Genomic DNA, 24,957 nt, shown 5'->3' with positions numbered 1-24,957 from the left:
CTGGATCAGAATCCCTATCAGTACAATGGGTTGGTCAGACCAACAAGTGATGGTTTCCTCGTGGCTCTGCCGTTTGTCTGAAGGGTCAGATATAATGCAGTTTTCTGTCTAACAAAGGACTACAAATGCTGCAGTTTGTTCTTTATTTTCAGACTGAATTCATCTAGAGGCACACAGCAAAGCGAGGACAGGAGGAGGCTTAGTCCCATATGAAGTACAAATGGGGTGGGGCTTTGAGGCAGCTGGCTTCTCAGGCATAGGTGGTGACATACTGGGGCCCCATATTCCCAAAGTAGGAACGTTCCCACTCACTCATGAGCTCAAAGTGCACAGGCCGATGACAGAAATTGCAGGCAGCCATAGATATATCCTGGAGGGGCAGCCCCACCTCACTCCAGGCTACCAGCAGCTTCTCTAAAAGGTGGTAAGGGTTGGGGAAGGAAAGAATTGGTTAGACAAGGTCTTACTAACCTCTGTGTCATGATACAAATAAACCAAGATAATGATCCCTTCAAACCTCTATGATAGCTTGTAACCAGAAGTAACTCCTGTCTACTCCACTGTGTGCTATGAATAATGTATAAATGTATACATGTCATTTGACATTTAAAGCTGTACTAGCCTGGCTTGGACCACTCCTAAGTATAGGACATGCTGTGACCCCAGAAGTGAATCCATCATCAGGAAACAGCCTAATGAAGATGACAGTGACAGTAACCATATAGTGTCATCATTTGTGACCTTTGAGTCTGGAATTGGCAGTGTTCCCTTACTGGGGGGGAACCTAGAGAAGGAAACCTGACCCCATTGTTGGAAAAGCCTCAAGTGTGTGCGGGGGCGGGGTGGGGGGTAGGGGTGGGGTGGTAGAGGCTCTGTCCTTGACTTTGTTTTTATGCTTACTCCCTGGGAGATCTTGTATAGTCTCATGGCTTTAAACACCATTTATATGCTGATGATTCTGACCTTTTCATCTTATTCCAAAACCCTTATTCTGAATTCTAGACTCGTACATCCAGCTGCCCTTCTGTATCTTCACCTGACTAATCAGCATCTCTAATTTCACATGAGCAGAGCTGAGCTATTGATCTCTTTACCTTCCACCAAGTCTACTCTAGTTTCATCCTTATCCATCTCTAAGTTGATGGCAAATCTAGTTGTTTAGTCCAAAAATTTTAGAGCCATCTTCTATTTTTCTTTTTTTTTTCTCTAACCACACATCTAATCTATCAGCAAGTAACCATTGACTTTACCTTCATAATTTAGATCACTTCTCATTACCTCTAATACCATCATCAGGTCTGAGTCATTATCCTCTATTACTTGTAGTATTATAGTAGCCCCCAAATGGATCCCTACTTCCATTCATTCTCCCTTTGTCTATTCTCAACATAGAAGTCAGACCAATTCTGTTAAAACCTGAGTCAACTCTGTCACTCCTCTGCTCAAATCCCTCAAAAGACCATCTATTTCAGAGTTAAAGCCAAATTCCTTCACAATATGGACTCACATTTCCCCTCACTATTCATTTTTTGCCTTTTGTTTACACCACTGCATCCACACTTCTCTCTTCTTTGTTCCTCACGTGTAGAAGAATACTCCTGTAATAGGATCTTCCCTACCTTGGTCTATTCCTTCTGCCCAGGATGACCTTCCCCTTGATATCTGCCTAGTTAACTCCTTCACCTCCTTCAGAGCTTGGCTCAAGTGTCACCACACTGATCTCTACCCTTAACACTCCATGCTACAACCTTCCTCCAAACCAGCCCCTCCACACCTACATTTCCTATTCCCTTATCCTGCTTTATTTTTTCCATAACACTTAAAACTACCATGCTATATGCATTGCTTATTTTTTTAAAGTTTTTTGACTATCTCCTTCCATTAGAATGTAAGCTTCAGAAGGGCAGTGATTTTTGTGTCTGCTTTGTTTACTACTGGATCCCCAGCACCTAGAACAGTATCTAGCAAACAGTAGGTACTCAAATACTTGTTGAAAGAATGAATGAAAGGATGACTAAGTCTAGAAGATAAAGGAAGTAAGCCAGAGGAAGGAGTGAGGGAGGGCGTTCCAATAAAAAGGGAGCATTATTAGCAAAACACGAAAGGTAAGAAAGTAGAGCAAAACAAGGGAATTTTAAGTTACTCAGTGTAGCTGGAAAAAATAAAATGAATGTGGAAAAGAGGTGAGGGCATAGAACTCACCATGTTTGAGGTACTGAATCCCATGCCAGGGGGCTTCAGCTGTTCTACAGGCCAGTGAGCTCCAAATTTTGGACTGTACATTCTATCAGTATAAACATTTTAATGCACGCTTCCAATCTATATATGTTTTTTATATATGGACACGTATCATTATCAGTCTAAATGTTAAAGATCAATATCAGTAAAGCCCAATTTCCTATTTTTAAGATAAAAAAGAAACACAAAATTCTGAGTCCCCTCACCTAATGGGTCATCTTGCATACCTCACATTGGAAACCACTGCTCTAGTCCAGACAAATAGGAAACATGAAAAGGTTTAAGCAAGGGAAGTATATAGTCATATGTTTAGAAAAATCCCTCTGATGGTCACTGTGGACAAAAGATTAGAAGGGATCAAGAAAGAAGCAGGAAAATTAGAAATTACATTGACATGTATTCTAAAATTGGCAATAGAAAAAACAAATTTGAGAGAGACTAGCAACCATTTGCAGGATTTCAGGATGGGTTGACTAGAGTTAAAGGACTGACGGAGTCATGGTAAATGCCTCTCATATCTCTTTCCTGCAGAAGCTCAGCATGAATGGACACTCAGAGAACCAAGAATACTGAGGGCTCTACAATTGAAGCCCAGAGCAATGGAGAGGACTGAGCAAAAGGTCCAGGAGTCTGAATCATCAACTCAGGCAGTAGACCTAGTGGTTATGACTGTGGTGGTAGAGACAGACTCCACAGTTCAAATCCAGTAGTTGTGTGACCTTGGACCAGTTTCATATATTTTTTGTGCCTCAATTTCCACATATATAAAGGGGAATTGCTAATAATGGCATCTCAGCCTCATGTGTATTAGATGAGTTAATACATGCAAAGAGTTTAGAACAGTGCTTTGTACATGTTAAGTACTTAATAGATGTTGGCTAGCATTATTTGATGTTTTTAAATGAATGGCACCTACCTATCTTGTCTTCGTTGAACTCTTATACTACCTATGCTCCAGACAAACAGAATGACTGTTGCCAGTGCATGTCTTGTGTTTTCCTATCTCTAGGTCCTTGCTCATGGAATTTCCTTATTCTTGAATGTCTTTGCACTGTACCACATGTACTTGAAGGTGCAACACAAGGACTTCTTCACCCACAAAGCATTCCTGACTTCATGCTTCTTACTTTCTCTAGCCATAAGTGCTCACTCTTCCTCCAGCTCCCAGAGTACTGGAGCTCATCATACTGGACCAGTACTATGTCTGTCTCCTTTTTTAGACTGTCAACGGCCTATATGTCTTTTGTCTAACTGACTTAGAATGAACACCTGCTCTATTCCAGACCATGTGCTAAAAACTGCATTGAATGGGAATCTGTTAAACTTGAGGTAAATTGACTAAACCGCATCATTCAGGATAAAACCCAGGCTATTCAGTAGCCCTACAAATCTCTCAATCCAGTCCCTGTCTTAGTTGTCTTTGTAGATTCATAGACTGGCACTTCCTTCTTCCACCCCATTCCTACTACCCTACATTTCAGTAACACCTGTTTATTCTTGATATATCTCAAGCAGCTTTGCACCATTCTCTTTGCCTTTCTTTATGCTCTTCCTTCCCCAAAGAATACCACTTCCACACTGTTTCTTCTTTTGGTTCAATACCACTCACCTTATAAAACTCAGCTCACATGTCACCTCTACTAGGAAGCCTGTCTTGAATCCTGCATGTTGTGTTTGGCCTCTCCTCTCTGCACCCACAACTCTCTGATGTACTGTCTTATTTGAAATTTGATAACCCCTTAAAGTTGTTGTTTGTGTCTGCTATGGTTCACTTGAACTGGAGCCTAGGGACTGTTTCTCATCCATTTATTACTAGTATAGGGTCTGGCACACAATATGTGTTCTAGAAATATACTTTTAAATTAAATAACATTCATTCCCTCAAATTCTTCAGATCCCAGGGCTGAAGGGAAAGAGAGTGCTCTAGAGACCCATATTGAGGACTTACGCACAAAGTCTTCCATCATCTGAGGGCTGTGGTGGGGAGAGGGTGCCAGGCGCAGCAGTTCTTCGCCCCGGGGAACAGTTGGGTAGTTGATGGCCTGCACATAGATACCATGCTTGGAAAGCAGGAGATCACAGATCTTGCTGTTCAGTGCTGCATCACCCACCTGGGCTCAGGAGAAAAGCCTGTCAGTATCTGCTACCCTTGCCCTACTATCACTAGTTCTATTAAGCAGGTGGAGGGAACCAGACCAATGAACATCACTGAATTTTGGGACAGAGGTTTTTTTTGTTTTTTGTTTGTTTGTTTGTTTGTTTGTTTTCATAAGGGGCTTAGTGGCAGCTCCAGAATTTCTATCAAGGAGTTTCTCAGAGGCAGCAATTAAATTTGAAGGGGTTGGGATGAAGGTGGTGTAGGCACCATGTCTTGAAACTGTTTGCAGAGCAAGCACACTGGTTTTACCTAGGTAGTATGTTAATTTGGGGTGTTCTAGGTAAGAAGAGGAACTCCCCAAGCTATCTCTGGGGTGCTGTCATTGGCTTAATAAAAAAAAAAGTTCAAGAATAGTCTTTCCCAATTTCCCCAATATCCCCCCAAAAGAATATTGGCTTAGCCCAAGCAGTGACTATTTCTTTCTCATCCATAAAACATCACAAAAAACTGTCCTTACCACACCCTGACATACTGACACACACAAATAGACATTATTTAAAAAAAAAAAAAGTAGTGAAAAAAATAAAATAAAAAGAAGTAGCAGTTCATTTTCAAAGGCAGTAAACATGGTTGGAAATCCAAAATAGCACTTTGTCCCATGGTTTTTGACTTTCTGTTTTCTGAGTTTTACCTAAAATCTTACTAAGAAGTATGATTCACATCATGTCCATATTATACATACACACATACATATATGTGTGCATATATACATATATAGAACTAAAACATTTCTCTCAAAATACTACCTTCTCCATTATGCCAACATTTTCAATTCTATTTTTTTAAAAATTTTTAATACCAGTCATAACTTACTGAACTGATTTTGTGACCCAATAATGATCTTGATCCATACTTCCAAAGCACTGAATTATAGGTCATGGGTACCCAATATTGTGAGGGTCAGGATGGTCTAATAATCATGAGATAATAGCTAATGCAAAAAAGAGGTGACTAATCCAGAATGGCTGATAATTTTTCAAAAAAGGGTAACATAGCTCAAAATAAGGAGGGTAGTTAACAGGAAAGTAAAAGATTGATAAGAGAAGCAGGTGTTGGTTTGCTGGGTGTGGGAAGGTTCCAAGAAGAGATAAGTGGGTAGGGCAATGGTTGGGGGGGCTCTCACCCGGATGGGGATGATGTGGCTGGGGCAGGGGATGACAGGAAGGCCCCTGTCCATTAGTAGTTGGCGCATGTGCTTGACATTGCGCTGGTGGGCTCGTCTCAGGGCTTGGCCCTCCTCTCCCTTGAGTAGCCTCACAGATTCCAAAGCCCCAGAGAGCACCATGGGAGGCAGTGAAGTGGTAAAGATGAAGCCGGCAGCATAGGAGCGCACCATGTCCACCAAGTCATGGGTGCTGGCGATGTAGCCACCCACACAGCCAAAAGCCTTGCCTGGAAACGAGGAGGAGTAGGATATGACAGAGCCCATAATTAGTCTTTAGAGGAACAGAATCATGTCCAGATAACACAAGGATGCACACAGAAGCTGGAGTTCCAGACTCCTGTCCCAGGCCTCTGCTTATCTCTCTTGTCCATGACAAGACAGACAGCTGATAACTCTGCTGCTTTGAGATAGGACTTTCAAGGCCTGCAACATGCAGTGACTAGATAGGCAGTAGCTGGGTGGGGACCTTTAGCTGCTTAGGCCCAAAAGTAAGAGTAAGATGAAGTTTGGGGATGGAGTGGGGGAGGAATTTAGAACCACGGCTTTCCAGGTACTGACTTAAACTTGGCTATTTGGCCCTGCTTAGGTTTCTTCTCAAAAAACCCTCCCAGACTTTCTCAGCAACTCTGAAGTGGGGTAGGAGTGGACAGAGGGAATCCAGGACTTCTATAGCCTGAGGCTATGAATTTTACCCAAATAACTTCTACAGCTTTGGGAAGGCAGGAGGACAGGGTCTTGCAGGGGCCTCCTTTCTGGTTTATATATAAGGGCATCCCAAGGCACTTACTCACCAAGAGTTCCAGAGACAATGTCAATCTTGTACATAATTCCATCACGCTCCCCAATCCCAGCACCCCGGGACCCATATAGTCCTACAGCATGAACCTCATCCACGAATGTCAGAGCCCCATACTGGTGGGCCACATCACATAACTCCTCAAGGGGACAGATGGCACCTGAGAAAAGCCAAGAAATAAAGGTAGGAGATCACAACCTTTCCCCAGCCCCCTCTTCAGTGTGGAATTTGTGACCCATAGCTACTTTGGGTTGGAAAGGTAAACGGTGTGCGTAATCACTTGGGACTATCTCTGGCTATTTGGCCCTTTTTTTTCCATAGCCCTTCCCATTGTTATTTCTTTGTCTCTATTTTTTCTGTCTCGGATTTTGTTTCTCTCTCTCCTTTTCCATCCCCTCTCTCTTTTTTCTCTCTTCCTTTCCCCCCTTCCTTCCTTCCCTCCATCACTTCTCTTTCTCACTGTTTTTGTCCCTTTGTGTCTTCAAATGGCTGTGAATCTTATATGTGGCCTTTTTGGCAACTCCTTCATATACAAGAACTCATACCTACTGTCAACCCCATCTGAAAAATGCTGAGGTGCAGGGAGTTGGAATACAGAATAAAATTCTTCAGGTGGAAACAGGGACTCCAAACCAGGATTAAAGAGTGTGTGCAACCCAAGATAACATGAGGGGCAAAAATCACTGGAGGTGGAGTTTGAGACAAAGAGTGAAATAGCTCAAGCATCATTTCAATGGAAGAAATTTAGCCCTAGAATTGGTAGTTTAAGTACTGTCTACTAACAAAATAAGGAGACATTCATTTGTAAATGTAAGGAAGTAGAATGATCACAACATGGTTTTCACTATTATGATATTTACTTAGATTATAAAAATGGAATGACTTCCATTGTCTCTAATTCTTACAACCAGATATTTTATGTTGGGGAAAACTGAAGCTCAAGGAGTTGAAGATCATACAGTGAGTAAGTGCCAGAGATAGGATTTGAACCCAGGTCTCTTTCACTTGAAAACATGCTTTGGTTCCAATGCTTCATACTCGACCCTGAAAAAAACTCCCAATGGTTTTTAAAATTTTTCATTGCAGAGACCAGACACTAGAATTATTGATTGGCAAACCATTTCTAATGGAGGGAGTGTTGTGTGAAGGAATTGGAGTTGGAGGAATTGGAATCATATGTTCTAGGGTACAGATTGGAATGTTCTAGGGTACAAATACTTTGGCACCAATTTACTGAGTCAACCAAGACAAGTTGGGTGCTGCTTCTGAACTTCAGTTTCTTAATCTGTAAGATCAGTATAATAGCTGCCTTTGGCATTTACCAGTTGTATGACCTTGAGCAAGTTACTTAACTTGTTTGTGTCTCAGTCTCCTCATGTAAATAAATAGAAATAATAATAGCACCTGCCTCATGGAATTCTTGTGAAGATTAAGTTAAAAATACTAATATTTTGCTTGGCATATAAACAAATTCTATACATGTCAGTTATTATCATTGTTATTGTGGTTTTCATGATATACATACCATCCATGGAGTGAACAGTCTCAAAGGCCACAATTTTGGGTGTCTTAAGGTTGGACTCCTTTAGAAGTTTCTTCAGGTGGTCAGGGTCATTGTGCCTGAAGACAAACTTGGCTGCTCCACTGTTACGAATACCTTGGATCATTGAAGCATGATTGCCTGCATCTGAGTAAATCTCACACCCTGAAGAACCAGATACATATTCATTAAGCTTCTCTTCCAGTATTTCTGCTTGGCAGAGAGCTGGCCATTCCTCCCTTTGAAGACTCTGTCTGTTTCCTTCTCCTCTGAAGCCCTTGTGACACCTCTTCCTCCCTTGAAATTCTGACCCCTACACACTTCCCTTCAGTCATTTCTAAGCCTGATCTGACACTGACTATCTTGGGGTGGAGGAAATTTAAATTCCCAAGAAGCTCTAGAGTTTCTTGACAGGGTTTAGGTTCCTACTCCCAGATACATAAGATCAAGCATTGGAAAAGAGTTTATTCAAGGGAATGGGACTAGACCTGTTGACTTGGACTGATAATAGTTTCTTCCTGATCTAGATGAAATGCCACCTCTTCTAGGTAGCATCCCTCTGCTTATAGTTATAGGATAGATACTTAACAGATTTTCCATTTGACTCGTATGTTCATGGCATGTCAGAGCAGAATGGAACACTAGTGAACATGGAGTCCAGCTCCATAACTGTTATAAGTGAGGAAACTAACGTCTACAGAGGGGAAGACCTTTCTCTAGGGCCTGAGGAATGCAGGGCTTTTCACTGAACAGATGTGGTAAGGCAGGTGGAGGTGGGAAATTGGTGGAAGGAATTGATTCTTGGCTCCCCCCAAATTGCACTGACATCAAGGAACTGTGGCCTTTCATTAGAGTAAGTTGTCATTTCTGAGGAAATCAGGCATGACTTCCTAGAGGACCTGCCATGAAGGAAAGTAGACTGGGAGTTTCCTGAGAGCAGGAATCATGCATTTTTATTGTTGTTAATGTAAGAAGATGTTATTTGAAGGATGCATTATACAGTGTAGTTCCAGTGAGTTAAGCACATGGCTATTTCTATATGCTTCTACAAGTACCTTTACAAACACTTATATCTTAGTGAAAGATGTTCCTTGAAAGATGCATTATACGCAGTGGAGTTTGAATGAGTTAAACACTCTGCTATTCCCATCCACTTCTACACATAAGTTTACAAACACTTACATGTTCATGAAAGATGTTATTTGTAGTTTTTATTTTTATTTCCCTCATGATCTGTGATGCTGAGCGCCTTTTTATATGTCTGCTGTCCATTTGTACGTTGTCTTTGAAAAAAATGTCTATTCATGTCTTCTGCCCATTTTTAAATTGAATTATTAGTTTTTTGGGTGTTGATTTTTCTAAGTTCTTTATGTATTTTGGATACTAACTCTTTATCAGATATGTCATTTGCAAATATCTTCTTCATTTCATAGATTGCCTTTTACTTTTGTTGATTATAAACTACCAACACTGAAACAGGAAGAAATAGAAAACTTGAACAGACCAATAACCAGCAATGAATTTGAATCAGTAATGAAAGAACTCCCAACAAAGAAAGGTCCGGTGCCAGAGAGCTTCATAGGTAAGTTCTACCAAACATTTAAAGAAGAGTTAATTTTTACTCTTCTCAAACTATTCCAAAAAATTGAAAAGGAAGGAAAGCTTCCAAATTCATTCTATGAGACCACCATTACCCTGATACCAAAACCAGACAAAGACTGCACTAAAAAAGAGAATTAAAGGCCAATATCCCTCATGAACATAGAAAAACTCTCAATAAAATATCAGCCAACCAATTCCAACAATGTATTTAAAAAAATCATTCACCATGATCAAGTGGAATTTGTTCCTGGTTTGCAAGGGTGCTTCGGTAAGTCAATCAATGTGATATACCACATTAATAAAAGAAATGAAAAGAACCAAGTGATCATTTCAATAGATGCAGAAAAAGTATTTGACAATGTACAACATCTGTTCATGATAAGAACTATCGACAAAATAGGTTTAGAGGGAACATCTCTCAACATAATAAAGGCCATATATGAATAACCCACAGGCAATATCATCCTCAATGAGGAACAACTGAAAGCTTTACCTGTATGGTTAGGAATAAGACAGGGATGTCTACTCTCACCACTGTTATTTAACATAGTGTTGGAAGTCCTAGCCATAGCAATCAGACAAGAAGAAGAAATAAAAGGAATCCAAATCAGTAGGGAAAAAGTGGAATTTCCATGATTTTCACATGACGTGATGTTCTATGTAGAAAACCCAAAGACTCCACCCCAAAATTGCTAGAACTGTTAACTAAATTCAGTAAAGTCACAGGACACAGATAAATGTACAGAAATCTGTTGCATTTCTATACACTAATAATCAAGCAGGAGAAAGATAAATTAAGGAATCAGTCTCATTTATAATTGTACCAGAAACAATAAGAATCCCAGAAATACTCCTTCACTGTCAGCGCTGGATTCGGCTGCCTCTGCCTTTCGTAACTCCCCTATACATTGACCCCAGTAGGTAGGGACAGCTCTACGCCCCTATTCAGCAGGAAGAAGTTACAGAAGAGGAGACCTTCCACCTTCAACCACCTTAAAGATTTAAGGGTCAAAATTGTTCAGGGGGGAATGATGAGGGAGCAGGAGGCTGGCTGAGGACAAAGCAAAAGCTGGCGCCTTGCCTTGCACCCCCCCCCTTCATCCGCTCCCCTCCATATGTGTAGCATCCCTCAGGCAGCCCTGACTGCCATGAACAATAAGCAAATAGTTAACTTGCAGAGCTCACAATCCTGCTAGACCGGAGTCTCCCTTGGCTTACAAATGTTCTAAATCTCACTAACAAAGACGATTGATAGCAGGATTGTGACACCCCACCAAAAAGTCTCCCAAAGATCTTAATGTTAATGGCTGGTCTAAAGACAACATTGATCCAGCAGCAAGGGCAAGGCCTCCGGCAGGCCTGGAACATCCTGGCACCTTGTAGGCCCTCTTTAGCATATGAAAACTCCACTGAAACCTCCCTTCCCCTCACCTTCCCCCAACAGCAGGGTACATAACCTGCCATCCCTCACAACCCGGGGCAGCAGCTCTTCCTGCCCACGGGTCCTGTCCCCGTGCTTTAATAAACCACCATTTTGCACCAAAAAAAAAAAAAAAAAAAAAAAAAAAAAAAAAAAAGAATCCCAGAAATAAACCTAACCAAAGAGGTGAAAGACCTGTACTCTGAATACTATAAAACACTGATGGAAGAAATTGAAGATGACACAAAAATATGGAAAGACATTCTATGCCCAAATATTGGAAGAAAAAATATTGTTAAGATGTCTGTACTACCTAAAGCAACCTACACATGCAATGCAATCCCTATCAAAATATCAACAGCACTTTTCACAGAGCAAGAACAAACAATCCTCAAATGTGTATGGAACCACAAAAGACCTTGAATAGCCAAAGCAACCTTGAAAAAAGAAAAGCAGAGCTGGAGGCATCACAATTCTGGACTTCAAGTTAGATTACAAAGCTGTAGTGATCAAAGCAGTATGGCACAGGCAGAAAAATAGACACACAGATTGATGGAATAGAATAGAAAACCCCAAAATGATCCCACCACTGTCAATTGGTCAATTAATCTTCAAAAAAGTAGGATAGGATATCCAATGGGGGTGGGGGGAACCAGACTTTCAACAATGGTGTTAGGAAAACTGGACGACATGCAAAAGAATGAACTGAACCGTTTTCTTACACCATACACAAAAATAAATTCAAAATGGATTAAAGACCTAAATGTGAGACCTGAAGCCATAAAAGTCCTAGAGGAGAACATAGGCAGTAACTTCTTTGACATAGGGTATAGCAACTTCTTACTAGATTTGTCTCCTGAGGCAAGAGAAACAAAAGCAAAAACAAACCATTGGTACTTCATCAAAATAAAAAAGCTTCTGCACAGTGAAGGGAATAATCAACAAAACTGAAAGGAATCACATGTTTTATCTTTCTATCTCTGGTACCCAGTACAGGTCTAAGTACCCAGTAGATGCTAAGTAAACATTCACTGTTTGAATGGATGGGTACGCAAATTACTGATATATAAGTGAGCAAATAAATATATTACTGAATGAAAGAGTGAGAGAAGGGGTATCAAAGATGAGGCTAGAAGCTAGATTATTGAGGGCTTTGGAATCCATGATAAAAAGTTTGGGTTTGTTCCTAAGGGCAATGGGGATATATTAAGTTTTTGGCAGGGGGTAACAAAGATAAGTTTGCCTTAAAAAACATTATTATTACTGCTGTGAAGAACAGAATATAGGAGGGCAAGAGTGAAATCAAGAAAATGATGTTGGGTGTGCCTGGGTGGCTCAGTTGGTTGTCTGCCTTCGGCTCAGATCGTGATCTTGGAGTCTCAGGATTAGCCCCGTATCAGGCTCCCTGAACATCAGTTCTTTCTCTCTTTCTCACTTTCTCAAATAAATAAATAAAGTCTTAAAAAAAGAAAATGATATTTGTCTAGGCTAGAATGATGGCAGTAGAAACGAAAAGAAGTTTAATTCTAATGGTTGAGGAGGATCTTCACTGAAAAATTCCCAAAGAGGTTGGATTTAATTGGGGTTATGTGTGCTCCCAGAAGAAGTTTCTGGAGGCAGTGGGAATGTTTACAGTGTGCTGAAGAATCAATAGGAAGTAAGGAAGTAAATAGCAAGTGTGGAGACTTCTCTCAAACAGTTTTTTTATTATAGGAAGGAGAGAGATAGGGCAGTAGTTAGAGAGTGATGAGAGGACCTTTTTTTTCTTTAAGATAACAGAGACTTTTTGTTATGCTCCACAAATAGCATGGAGGACATGGGGAGTTAGAGAGGAGAAGGGAGTTGGGGGAAATTGGAAGGGGAGGTGAACCATGAGAGACTATGGACTCTGAAAAACAATCTGAGGGTTTTGAAGGGGTGGGGGGTGGGAGGTTGGGGTACTAGGTGGTGGGTATTATAAAGGGCACGAATTGCATGGAGCACTGGGTGTGGTGAAAAATAATGAATACTGTTATGCTGAAAATAAAAAATAAATTAAAAAAAAATAAAATAAAAAAAAAAAAAAAAAAAAAAGATAACAGAGACTTTTTAACATGTCTGAAGAGGAGAGGCTGAAGACACAAGGAGAGAAGGAAGTGATAGATCAAGGTTCCTGAGGAGGCAGAGGGGACTGAGACACAGAGCACCAGGAAAAGTATTAGTCAACAAAAAGAAAGGCACTTCTTTTGTTGTGACAGGAGAGAAAAGGTGAAGAGAGGACGTGTGGGGATGTTTGTGAGTCTGTAGGTAGTTTGCATCAAGGATTTGAGGACATTGCTACTTGAGGACTTTTATTTTCAGTGAGGAAGGAAGTGGAGTTATCTGCTGTGGTTGAGGGTAAGGTGAAAGGGTGAGAAGGCTGGGAAGAATGGGGGTTTGCAAAACTGCCCTGGAGATTTGGAAGGCTAACTTTGGAAACAGGATTGCTAGACAGCATAGAGGACCTGGTAAAGTTGGGGACCATGAAGTTTTAGTGGCTCCCACCTGGGATATGCACCTAGGATTGACATGGAGAAGGTGGAGAGTTATATTCATCCGTGGTTGGGGATGTGATAGAATGATAACAGGCGTATGAATTAAAGACATTATTAGCTAAGGAGTGGGATATTGGGAAGATCAGGTCCAGATGGGATCCACTATACAAGGAAGGGATTGACTTCAGGCAGAAGAGATGTGCCTTCAAATTGTAAAAGGAAAGAATGAAATAAGTGTAGGTGAAAAATCAGATAAGTTTGTAGGTTTGATGTCTTTAAGTTAAAAGAGTTTCTGTCTGATGGCTTCTGTTTTCTTTGTGATATGAGATGTGAGGTTATTTGCTAATAGTGAAGAAGCAGATAGTCACAGGTTTTAAAAGAAAAGAATATTTGGAAAAAAGCTAACATATGGACATAAAAGAACTATTTATGGGTGTTTGGAGCCCAGGTGAGTTGTGGGGGGGAGGTGATAAATTTATGGTGTTACCCTTCTGTGAGTTTGGGCAATGTCCTCAGTAGTATTCTTCAGCCTAACTGAAGAAGGGGAGAAATGAGAGAGATGTAAGGATATATAAAGTGGGTAAGAAGGAAGAGCAATGAGATTGAGTGAACTCAGAATAGAAGGAAAAGATGATGAAGGCAGTGAGACTGCATGCTGTAGTTCAAGATACCAACCCTGAACAGAACTTACCTGGCAGGATCTTTGCCAGGGTGAAGAGAGTAGAGTCATTGGCCACAAAACACGAAGAGAAGAGCAGGGCTGCATCTTTTTGGTGCAGCTCAGCCAGCTCCTGCTCCAGCTCCACATGAAACTTACTGGTACCTGAAATGTTGCGGGTACCACCAGCTCCAGCTCCATGACGCTGTAGAGTCTCCCTGGCCAGGAGAAAACAGAAGAAAAACATGGAGATGGAAAAACCCTTTTCAGGCACTGAGGAACTGGGCAGGTTTCTCTTCAATGATGGAGGTCAGTGTTTACTTAGTGATCCTATATGAGTTGTGTTCTATATAATCAAGTAGAGGGCAGGATGGAGACAATGAGGATACATGGGTCCTCCTTCTCAGGCTGATGGCACGCAGGGATGGGGTTAGAAGCTGGGTTGAATTTGAACAGCTCTAAGACGTTCTAGAGGAGGTCACACAGTATCTCTGGCAATACTCATTCTGTCCCCAGAGTAAGAGCTCATGGAAATTGCTTGGTCTTCCATCTTTTCCACAGAAAAGGACAGTCAAGAGTTTGGAAATCATGGTTTGTTGACTGACATGGTTCATATATGAGGATTAGATATGCTGGAAGACCATGTACAAAAGGGGTGGTAGGTGGTAGGTTTCCACTGCCAGCTCTGCCTTTCCCTTCCGTGTGTGGCTTTGATTCTTCTCTGTTTGTGTCCCCACAGCTCATGCCCCAGATCTTACTACTCACTGTGTAGCTTGCAAAACCTGAGGGTGCCGGCTCATGCCTAGGTAGTCATTACTACACCAGACAGACACATCCTTTGAGGCCATAGATGCCTCAGAGAAGTGTTGGGCAAAGGGGTATGCATCAGCCCAGCGGTTTACGGTCTTGAACACACGGTAGGTGTGGTCCTGTTTCTTCTCCATGATCTTATGCCTGAAAAACTGGTCATAACCAAAAACATGGTTTCCTGCAGAAGTAGAGATGAAGATGAAAATAATTTATTTTTAAATCACTTCCTGAGTAGTCCATATTTTATCCGTGCTGTTGATTTGAGTTCTCCAGTTCTCTTTTCATTTATTCATTTATTTGATCAGTCATTAACTTACCGAGCCACAGTAACTCTCCACTGCTTCACTCAATCATCCCTTTGCTTTCTCATTTGCTCATTTACTCAGTAAATTATTCATACATTCACTCTGGCTTCCTACCCCTGGTAAGGCCTCCTCTCTTTTTCTAAGGTTACCGTGGTATCATTCTTGTTGAAATCACTACTTCTAGTTTCAGTGGAAAGAGTATCAACAGATCTGGTTTCTAGGTATTGCTCTGTCACTTCCTAGTTATGTGACATTGAGTAAGTCAATGTCTTTCTCTTAGTTTTAATTTCCTCATATGTAGAATGGGGCTAATAATACCTTCTTGAAGAATTGTGAGCATTTGATGACAAACAGAACGTCATGTAGCTGAACTAATTAATGTTTGGTGCATAGTAGTATTATTATAATTATAGTAGTAGTAGTAGATAATATTTAATTCTATTATTATAACCAATATTTAATAAGCACCTATTATATGTAATACCTTATCTTGGGAACTTTATAAATATTATTTCTTGTAGCCCTCACAATAACCCTATGTGGAAAGTATCATTAGCATCTCCATTTTACAGATGAGGAAACGGAGACATAGATAGGTTAGGTAACTTAACCAAGGTTATACAGCAAGTAAGTGAGCTACAAGCAAGTGACCTAGTGTTTACTTTTAAAACTGCTATTTACTGCAAAATGGAGCAACATTGTTTTGGGGGATAAATTGAAATAATGTATGCCAAAGGACTTGTTAAACTCTAGAACTCTATACATGAGACAGAAATCATGATTGTTGCAGATGACAAGTTATGTGGTAGGGATATAAACTGGTAGTATCTTTGCTGCAGGGATGTTTGGAAATATGTATCAAGAGTTTTTAAATGCAAATACTGGCATACCTAGAGAACTAATTTTTTTAAAAACCTCTGAACAATTGATGTGCCTGGGTGGCTCAGTTGGTTAAGTGTCTGCCTCTTTTTTTTTTTTAAAGATTTTATTTATTTATTTGACAGAGAAAGAGATGGCAAGTAGGCAGAGAGGCAGGCAGAGAGAAAGGGGGAAGCAGGCTCCCTGCTGAGCAGAGAGCCTGATGCAGGGCTCAATCCCAGGACCCTGAGATCATGACCTGAACCAAAGGCAGTGGCTTAGCACACTGAGCCACCCAGCTCCTCAGTGTCTGACTCTTGATTTTGGTTCAGGTCATGATCTCAGGGTTGTGAGATTGAGCCCCAAATCAGGCTCCTGCTTAAGATTCTCCCTCTCCTGCTGACCCCACCCCAGTTCTCTCTCTAAAAAACAAAACAAAACAAAACACAAAAAAACTAAGAACAACAACAAAAACTTCTAAAAACTTATTATGAAAATTTGTCGACCCAGTAGAAAAATGGACAAAGAATATAAACAGAAAAGTCAATAAATGTGGAAGATGTTTAATCAAGGAAAACCAAACTGCAAAATAAAATTTTCACTGATACCAATAAATATTTAGAAGTTTGATAATATCAAGTCCTAGAGAGGGTGTGAGAATATGGATACTGTCTTTGATAACTGGTACACGACTTTGGAGGGCTAATTAGCAATATTTATTAATATTGAAAGTGTACACAACCTTACACCCTAAGAATTTGCACCTATTAATGCTTTCCCATAGAAAAAAAAAACGACCTATGTGCATGAAAATGCACATTGAGTACTGTTTGTTGCACCACTGTTTGTAATAGGAAAAGTTGGAAGCAACTTAATAGGGGAATAGCTAAATAATCTCTAGTATATTCATACTGGGTCTATAATACTATAATACTATATGTTATCTTTGATGTATGTAAAACCAACATACACTGTAAACCAGAATAAAGCACAAGAAAAAAATAACCTGAATTATAGATGCTTGATTAACTGAATGATGCTGCATCCATGCTACAGAACAAACTTCAACATTAATAATTATTATGCATCTCTATGCCCAGGGACATGGAAAGATGCCCATGATATATTGTTAGGTAAACAAAGGAAGGTAAAAAAAAACCCAGCAGAATAAAATCACATTTCTCATAAAAACATGTGTGTGGAGGGAAGCATAGGAGGTGTGTGTATGTGTGTGTGGTTAGTTATGGAAAAATATCCAGAAGAAAATATAAATAGTTAATGGTGGATGGTAGAACTCTGAGTGATTTAAATTTCCTTCTTTATATGTTCCTATATCTGTTGAAAAATACTTTACAATGAATCATTTTTCTTTTATATTAGAAAAAAGCCAAATTCCATTATGAAAACTGAATATAAACACATACAAGAAAGGGGAAAAGGCTGTCTGTAAAGGATGAGTTTTTGAGGGAAGCATGGAGAAGAAATAATAGGAATAAACCTAGTATTTAATGAGGGCTCATAATAGCTAGAAACACTTCCATAAATCTAATTTTATTTCTTCCTCATGTTCACCAGCTGGGGCAAGCATTAAAATTTCACTAAAGGGAAGTGACTTACTTGCCAAAACACATTGATCCAGCAAGTGCCAGCATTAAAATTTAAACCCAGATTCCCTTTGGTTCTAAAGCACTTCTTTGCATTTACCCAACTGTTTCAGAAGCTCCTTGAGGACTCCTTCCACATTGCAACCCCACTTTATTTCCACTTCAACAAACTCACCAACCATGTTGTTCTGAACCTGGTGTGTGACCTCTGAAATTAGGTCTGGCTCCTGGGGATTGGAGAGTGGCTTTCTCAAGCTGGTTGAGGCCAGGGGTCTGGGAAGGTCTGACAGAGAGTGAGATTCATTGGCCATGAAGAGAAGGGAGAAAAAAAAGAAAGCATGTTCTGTCTTCTTTAAACTCAATACAACATGAAAATTCAAGTTAATGAAGTATAGAAGACTACAGAGAGCAGAAATATTCCGTCAAGTGAGCCCCTACTCATCTCCCAAAGTGGAAACCTCTGTGTCAGGACACTTTCCATAAGATGCTACATTTTCCCCATTAGAATTTTCCCTTGGGTAAAGCAACTGGGGCAGCCACTCTGAATCTTGTACTTGGGAGATATATGCAGGGCAGTGTACCTTGTTCTTCTTTTCTGAATGTCATTAAAATTCAAATTTGAAATTTTCACCTTTAAGGATATCCCAAAAGGGCCTATGAAAAATGTCAACAGTGTCGCCCTATTTCAAGTGTGATAATCTTGAATAGTCTTCACCAATTGAGTTGACCTGGGACTTCTTACCCTTCTAAAAGATGTACCTGCTTCCAACACTTACTCTTTCATGCAAATCTAGATTGTTGTATAGTGGTATTGCTTAAATGTGAGAGCCCAGACTTTTGGGATCAATTTAGCCACTTGGGAGAGAGGAGGTAGAACTCTAGAGGGATCATTTTAAACTAATGGTGTAAAGATGCAAGAGCCTATACATGTATGTGTGTTGGGGAGGGTACATTTCAGTGCACTGGCTAAGCTATTGCCTACCATGGTCCCCTTGGGAATGACTGGACTTCCCGTCATGGGATGTATACTAGCTGACCTAGGATTAATTAGCCTAGCTCAGGACTGTAATGAAGTGAATTCAAGCATTAGGAGTAGAGCCTGGGTAAGGTGGCACTTGACTCCAACCTGTCTTGAAAATCTTCACATCTTCCTGGACCTCTGGAGCTGCCTTCTGCACAATCTTGCTCTTCCCATCTTGGAGTTCTGACAGCATAAAGGGACAGTGGCTCTTGGCACAAGATGGAGAGTCTATGCAAAGGTAAGAGAGTAAGTGGCAGTGCATTTCTAGCCATAAGTTTAGTTTAACAATGATTACTAAGACCTACTGTATCCCAAAGCTCTTTCTCAGGCTATGATAGAGATATAGAAATGGAATGGATGAGTCTGGTCCCTGTGCTAGGGGGGCTTCTAGGCTGGCAGAAATGGCATACACTGAAGATACATTATGAACAATGTTGGGATGAGAGGGAGGACATGGGCTATGGAAGTCTAAAAGAGGGAGGGGACATGACCCAGAATTGGAATTGAACAGGCTGGACAGAGGTTTAGACAAGCTTCACAGAGGAGATGATGCCCTAGTTAAGTGTCATATGAGAAGTATGAGATACTCTGGTAAAGGGTAATTGTGAGGGTCATTTGACAGGAGCAAAGACACAAAAGCTTGAGATTATAGAGTTGATCAGGCAATTTTAAGTAGTATCAGCATGACTGGAGTATATAGAGTGTGAGGAGCATGAGAGTGAGACTCTTGAGAGATACTGGCAGAAGTTGGAACCCTGGTGTGTTTTGGGACCATCTCATTTAACCTTGACACTTTTCACATGGACCTTCTCATTTATAAGGCAATGATGGCCAGTATGACTTGGAACTTTTTTTCCAGGACCCAGATATTCTCCCCCATTTGCCAGAAACTTCTTACCTCCTCCAGCCTTGGTTGCCTTAAGGTGGATTTGAGAACAGGTTGGTCCTTGGGGGGCCAGGATAGGACAGCGCCCAATACCAAACAGGAACTGGTGACTCTTAAGCATCTTGCCCAGGGGGCCTGTGTGGCCCCGGGCAAGGACTGGACAGCACTGTAGCAACATGGCTGCTGCTACCATCTTGAGCCCGAAGTCCTGAACAAGATTTGGAAGAGATAAGAATCCATCATGAAGGCCTGGCCAAAAGCCAAGGGTCATTCCTGTGTTTGATCCTTTGCCTTTAGCTTTCCACCCAATGCAAACTCTCTCTCCAGAGATGCCCTTATTGTCCTTCCATGGTAAGAACTTTTCCCAATATCAAAATGTACTGATAGGGCATCAGGGAGGAAGAAATGAGACAATGACCATTGGACAATGGGGTAAAGGAAAGAGTTACAACTGAAGGTCAGAAAGCCTAAATTCTCATTCAGACTCTGCCGCTGACCCCTTCTGTGATGATGAGGATTACTTAAGTGTGATTGTATGCAGCAGGATTAGAACTGATAACCCACTAACTCTTGTTAACAAGGCTAAAAAGTCTTTCTAAGAATGTTAGCCTCAGTCAAGTTAATATTCAGCCTGCAAATGCAGATGGATGCCATTGGCCAGGGCTCCTGAGACTTGACTTAAAGTGTTTACTGAGCAGGCCCAACCAGAGAGGGAAAAGGAGCTTGAGGCCACAGGTACCAGTTTAAGTAGATTCAGCAAATAGGACAAAAGGGCAGGCCCTAAGCCATACAGGCCATATGCCACCGGACTGGTATTTTGTTGCTTTTGAACTTGCTCCTGGATTTTTTAAAAGGACAGTTAGCGGGGATGAAAACAAGACCCAAAGGGTCTAGGAAACAAGTCTAGACACCAATGGAAGAGGCAGAGGATAAGACTGAAAGGAGAACGGACAGAGAGGAGATCAGAAAAAAAGATAACAAATACCCACAGTAGGCATTCAATAAATATGTGTTGAATTTGGGAGTAAGTTAATGCATGAATAGGGACTGAAGTAAAGGAAAGAAAGGAAGGGTAGGTAAAGAGTCAGGAGAAAAGAGAAATTGTGAAAGATAAAAGGAGGAAATTGAGAGAGAACAAAGGCATAGTGGTAGTGGTGAAGTTAGAGGAACAGAAATTGTGGGAAAGAAACAGATCAATAACATAGGGAAAGGGGATAGGTTCGTGATATAAATAGGGAGAGGAAGACTGATACGGAAAACCAGAGGAAAAAGGGATTATGGGAAATACAAAAGGATAAGGAAAGAGACTTAGATGAGAAAGAGAGTGAGTGACAGACCAGAGGTAGAGGCAGAGACAGGCAGAGGGACACAAAACAGACATGCGGAGAAATCAAAGAACATACAGGAAAATACAAAGACTCAGAAAACTAAAACAACAGAGAGGAGGAAATCCAGCAGGAGCAGAAAGTCAGTCAGGCACAAAGATAAAGGATAAATGCTGCCAGAGATAGTGGGGGTGGGGGAGAGCAATACGGAAGAGTTAGGGTAAGAGGAGATCGACCCTACTGAGGGAGATGAGAGAGACAAAATCAAAGTATAGGAATGGAGAAGTGGTTAAGGTGGGTTAAGGGTTGGAATGAGGGAGGGCTAAGAGATACAAAGAGAAAGACAAAGAACAAGAAGGAGAAATAAATTAAAGGGAAAACTGGAGATCCAATGTCAGAGGGTGAGACAAAATATAGAATAGGACAATAAGAGAGATATGAGAGAATGTGGGAAGACTAAGGCCCTCGCACCATCAGGAGAGCTACTGAGTAGAATCTAGCAGCACCTCTAGTATACAAGACATTATATTATAAGGGAAAAGTAAACAGGAGGAGCTCATGGCACTGTCCTCATATGGCAACCTCCTTCATTTCTTATAGAGCAACACCCCTCCCCCAATGCACAAAGCTATACTTTCCCCTGGTTCATCCAAGAGATTCTCCCCCCAACATTAACAGGCTGTCAGAGGAGCGTAAGTGAGTGTGTGGGGCAGGGTGTGCGGGCCCTGAATTTAGGAAAGGCCAAGGGGTATTGAAAAAACTAAATGAAACTCATATTAAGCCTTTAGGACAATGCCTGGCACATAGTAATTTTTCAATAAATGTTAGATTTCCATACTTCAATTTCAGCTTCCCTGTTGGATGTTCTTGGAAAGCCACTTCTCCTCTCTGGGTCTTGGCTTTCATCAGCTGTCAGATGTAGGCTACTTATGCCTACTTCAAATGGTAAGTAATTAATTTCATCCAATGCCTACACCACATGTGGAGATACCAGTTTCCCTTCCCCTGCCTGTATGCAAAGGCCAAAGGGCTTAGGGCTGAGTCTGCAAACCACAGATAAAGCTCCCAGTATTTATCACCGTTGGCGTCTGACCACTCCCTTAGCTGAGACCAGGGTGTGGGAGAGAAAGAGAGCTCCTTTCTAGAATCATGTCTAAGCATCTGGCCGGGGCTGACTCTGGCAATATGTGGTAAGGATGGATGGATTACCCAGTGGAAGACAGACAAAGGAGATGGCCAGGTTCCAGGCTCCTGCAAACTCCCTTCCCCAACATCAACACTGACAACAATAATGACAACAGTGGGATATGTCAGGGGAAAGAAAGCCCGCAAGAATGAAAGCAGAGTCCAGTCCTACCTTGGGATAGTGGTAGATTAAGGCCTATTCCCACCCCATGTATATAGCTCAATACACTCATCATCTCTAAGGGACTTTCAGCCATGATATTCTCAGGGACTCAGAAAAATATAGACTACTTTTTGTTAAATTATCAAGTTCTTTCAAACTTCAATTTCAATTTCTCTGTTCAGATACTCCTTTCCTCAGATTTGCCCAGCCCCACCCACTCTGCCTGCCCAGCTTTATGATCCATAATCTTGCAGTCCAGTTGCCTTCACCTCTGTTTCCATTCCATCTCACTACTTATAATAGTGGGATTGGAGTGAGTAATATTGAATCAAGAAAGTATTTTAGGCAATTTAGGGCATTAAGAGCACAGCTTCTGAAGCCAGACACTTTTGAATCCTGGCTCAACATCTCACTAGCTCTGGGACCTTAGAAAAGTCATATCTCTTCTCTATACTTTATATCTGTAAAAAGTGAATAATGAAAAAGACAAACTACTTTACAGGGATGGTATGAAAATTCAGTATAATAATCTATACAAAGTGTATAAGAGTGCCTATCTTAAATACTGAAAACAATGTTAGCTATTATTTCTATTTTCTACATTTTCTATGTAGAGAAAGTGAAGGTACATTCAAGAAATGCATCTTCACTAGTCTGTACACCAGACTAGTTCTTAAAAATTGATGCTAATTTTAATCCTGATTTTTGTCCTTACCCTATTACAACTTACTATGTGAACTTGGGCTCTATACTTTCCCTCTCTGTGCCTCAGTTTCTCCACAGGCATTGGACTAGAAAACTTCATAGATTTCATTTGGTTCTAATAGTCAAACACTCACAGAGTACTCACTGTTTCAAACATTGTTGTAAATGCTTCACATGCATTGACTTATTCAATTCTCACAACAACCCTGTGAAGTAGACACTATTATTAACTTTATTTCAAACCTGAGGAAATTGAGCCCCCCAAAGGTTTGCAACCTGTCCAGGTCACAGAGCTAGTGAGTAAGAGAAGCCAGATTCAAACCTAAGCAATCTGGCTTCAGAGCCTACTAATTTAACCACTATGGATCTGTGATTCAAATATTGCTACATATTTTCTTGACTGAGAGCCTGACTCCAGACATTAATCTCTCTGCTGCACTAACAGGACCCTTTCTGGGACATTTGATTTTGGACTGTGACAAATGCCTTTACCAAAGGAACAAATTTCTAACTGAAATGGAGTTTCAGGCACTGGTGAACATTCTCATTCATTCATTCATTCATTCATTCCATTTAACAACTTATGCATCAAAGAGTGTGTGGCAATCTTTGCCAAGGATTTTCATAAAACAATATTTTTACCCAAAGCTAGAATGGTGAAATTTCAGGTCAAGTGACAGATCATTACTTAAAGGTGTTCTCTTTCATGTCAGCAGCCAAACCATAGTCCCAGAGATCAGAAGGGCCAACCACAACACTATCCCAACAAAGATCCGGAAACCACTCACTGCCATATTCCTTGCTCCCTCTCTCCCCTTTGTGGCCTGCTTTGCAAGAATCCATTAGGTCTGGAGGGGATGTGATCACTTTTCTTCAGGAACTGGATATATCAAGACTTAGTTCCCCTCCTAGCATCCTCTCACCATCATGGAAGAGTCAGAGAATTTTACATACTTCAATCATAGAACCAGAAATTTTTAGAAACAAGATTTTAGAAGACCACAAAATCAAAATTAGAAGACATTGTGGAGATTATAGGACAAGACTGCCCCCCCCCTTTTTTTTTCAGAAAGTGAATGACTTGCCTAGGGTCTCAGAATGAATTAGGGTGAGAATAAAAATTTATGGACTTTTAGCATAGGGCCTTTTTAATGATGCAAAATTCCTCTTTAACCTTCTCTCCTTATTTATGGTAATCAACTCTCAAATCCTTCAAATCTCTCTCTACCCAATTTATCATTTCCATAATCCCCATATTCCCTCAATTTTCTCTTCCTACCTCTGGTCCTCAGTAGGCACTGACCTACTGAGCTCTACCATCAGCTGAGCAGAGAGAAAGATTCAAAATGAGGGAGGAATGGAGAATTACTGGATGAAATACCAAACCACCTTTCTGGAAGATGGAGAAGGAAAGGCATAGAGAGACAGAAAGACAGAGACTGAGAGATGCAGTGTAGAAGAAAGAGAGAAAAAAAAAAGAGAGAACAATATACAGACAGAGCTCAGGCAAAGGAAAAATAAGAGAAAGTTAGAGGTCAGAGAGAGATGAAGTAAAGTGAAATATCCTGAAAACTAACAAGAGAGAGAAAACAAGTGGGGGGGCAAGACAAAGGAAAGTCAAAAACAGGGAAAGCCAAAAAAGATATAAGGGGGGGAAGGAGAGAAAATGACAGACAGACAGATTCTGAGGAACAAAGTCAGATCTAGTCAGGCCAGAGAGTCAGAATGTGCAGCCTTGAGGTGGGCAGCAAACCAGAAAGAGCACACCCAGGCTGAAAGCAACTCTTACCTGTTGCCCTGCACTGAGGACGAACGAACGACGGGTGGGTACTGTGGGTCAGGACCTGGCATTTATCCCTTCTCCCATGGCTCAGCTCCACCCTTCTCTCCTGCTGGCTAGGCTCTGCATTGGCCCTAAAGGTATCTCAGGCTTTTGCTAGAGATAAAACCTAGTGTAGTCCACTGTCACCCAACACCCTCATTTAGCACTGCCTTTCCCCTGTTT

The 24,957-nt window shown here is 41.0% G+C and overlaps 1 protein-coding gene across 2 annotated transcripts; it reads right to left on the bottom strand.

Annotated features, from left to right (window-relative positions):
• Window positions 1-129: 129 nt before the first annotated feature.
• ALAS2 (5'-aminolevulinate synthase 2) lies at window positions 130-24,957 on the bottom strand. Of its 2 annotated transcripts, none has more exons than XM_082717769.1 (11): window positions 24,742-24,957; window positions 19,587-19,782; window positions 18,794-18,916; window positions 17,843-17,950; window positions 14,856-15,078; window positions 14,124-14,308; window positions 7,883-8,062; window positions 6,353-6,517; window positions 5,520-5,788; window positions 4,187-4,349; window positions 130-414 (listed from the first exon to the last, which is right to left on the bottom strand). In XM_082717769.1, the coding sequence occupies exons 2-11, from the start codon at window positions 19,765-19,767 to the stop codon at window positions 251-253; spliced, it is 1,761 nt and encodes a 586-aa protein (XP_082573895.1). In that variant the 5' UTR covers window positions 19,768-19,782; window positions 24,742-24,957; the 3' UTR covers window positions 130-250. The 2 variants fall into 2 exon arrangements, with proteins under 2 accessions (XP_082573895.1, XP_082573894.1); XM_082717768.1 differs by lacking the exon at window positions 24,742-24,957 and adding an exon at window positions 23,098-23,153.

This window comes from Mustela nivalis (assembly GCF_964662115.1).
Source record: "Mustela nivalis genome assembly, chromosome: X".
In the NCBI taxonomy this organism is placed as follows: Eukaryota; Metazoa; Chordata; class Mammalia; order Carnivora; family Mustelidae; genus Mustela; species Mustela nivalis.
This window is presented reverse-complemented; position numbering and strand designations above follow the sequence as displayed.

What these genes read in the sequence shown, in the direction of transcription:
- ALAS2 (XM_082717768.1), bottom strand. An exon ending in CAGGTTTTGCAAGCTACACA is followed by an intron (nt 14,309 to 14,855) that starts GTGAGTAGTAAG and finishes TCTCCTGGCCAG; the next exon opens with GGAGACTCTACAGCGTCATG. An exon ending in GATGATGGAAGACTTTGTGC is followed by an intron (nt 415 to 4,186) that starts GTAAGTCCTCAA and finishes ACCACCTTTTAG; the next exon opens with AGAAGCTGCTGGTAGCCTGG.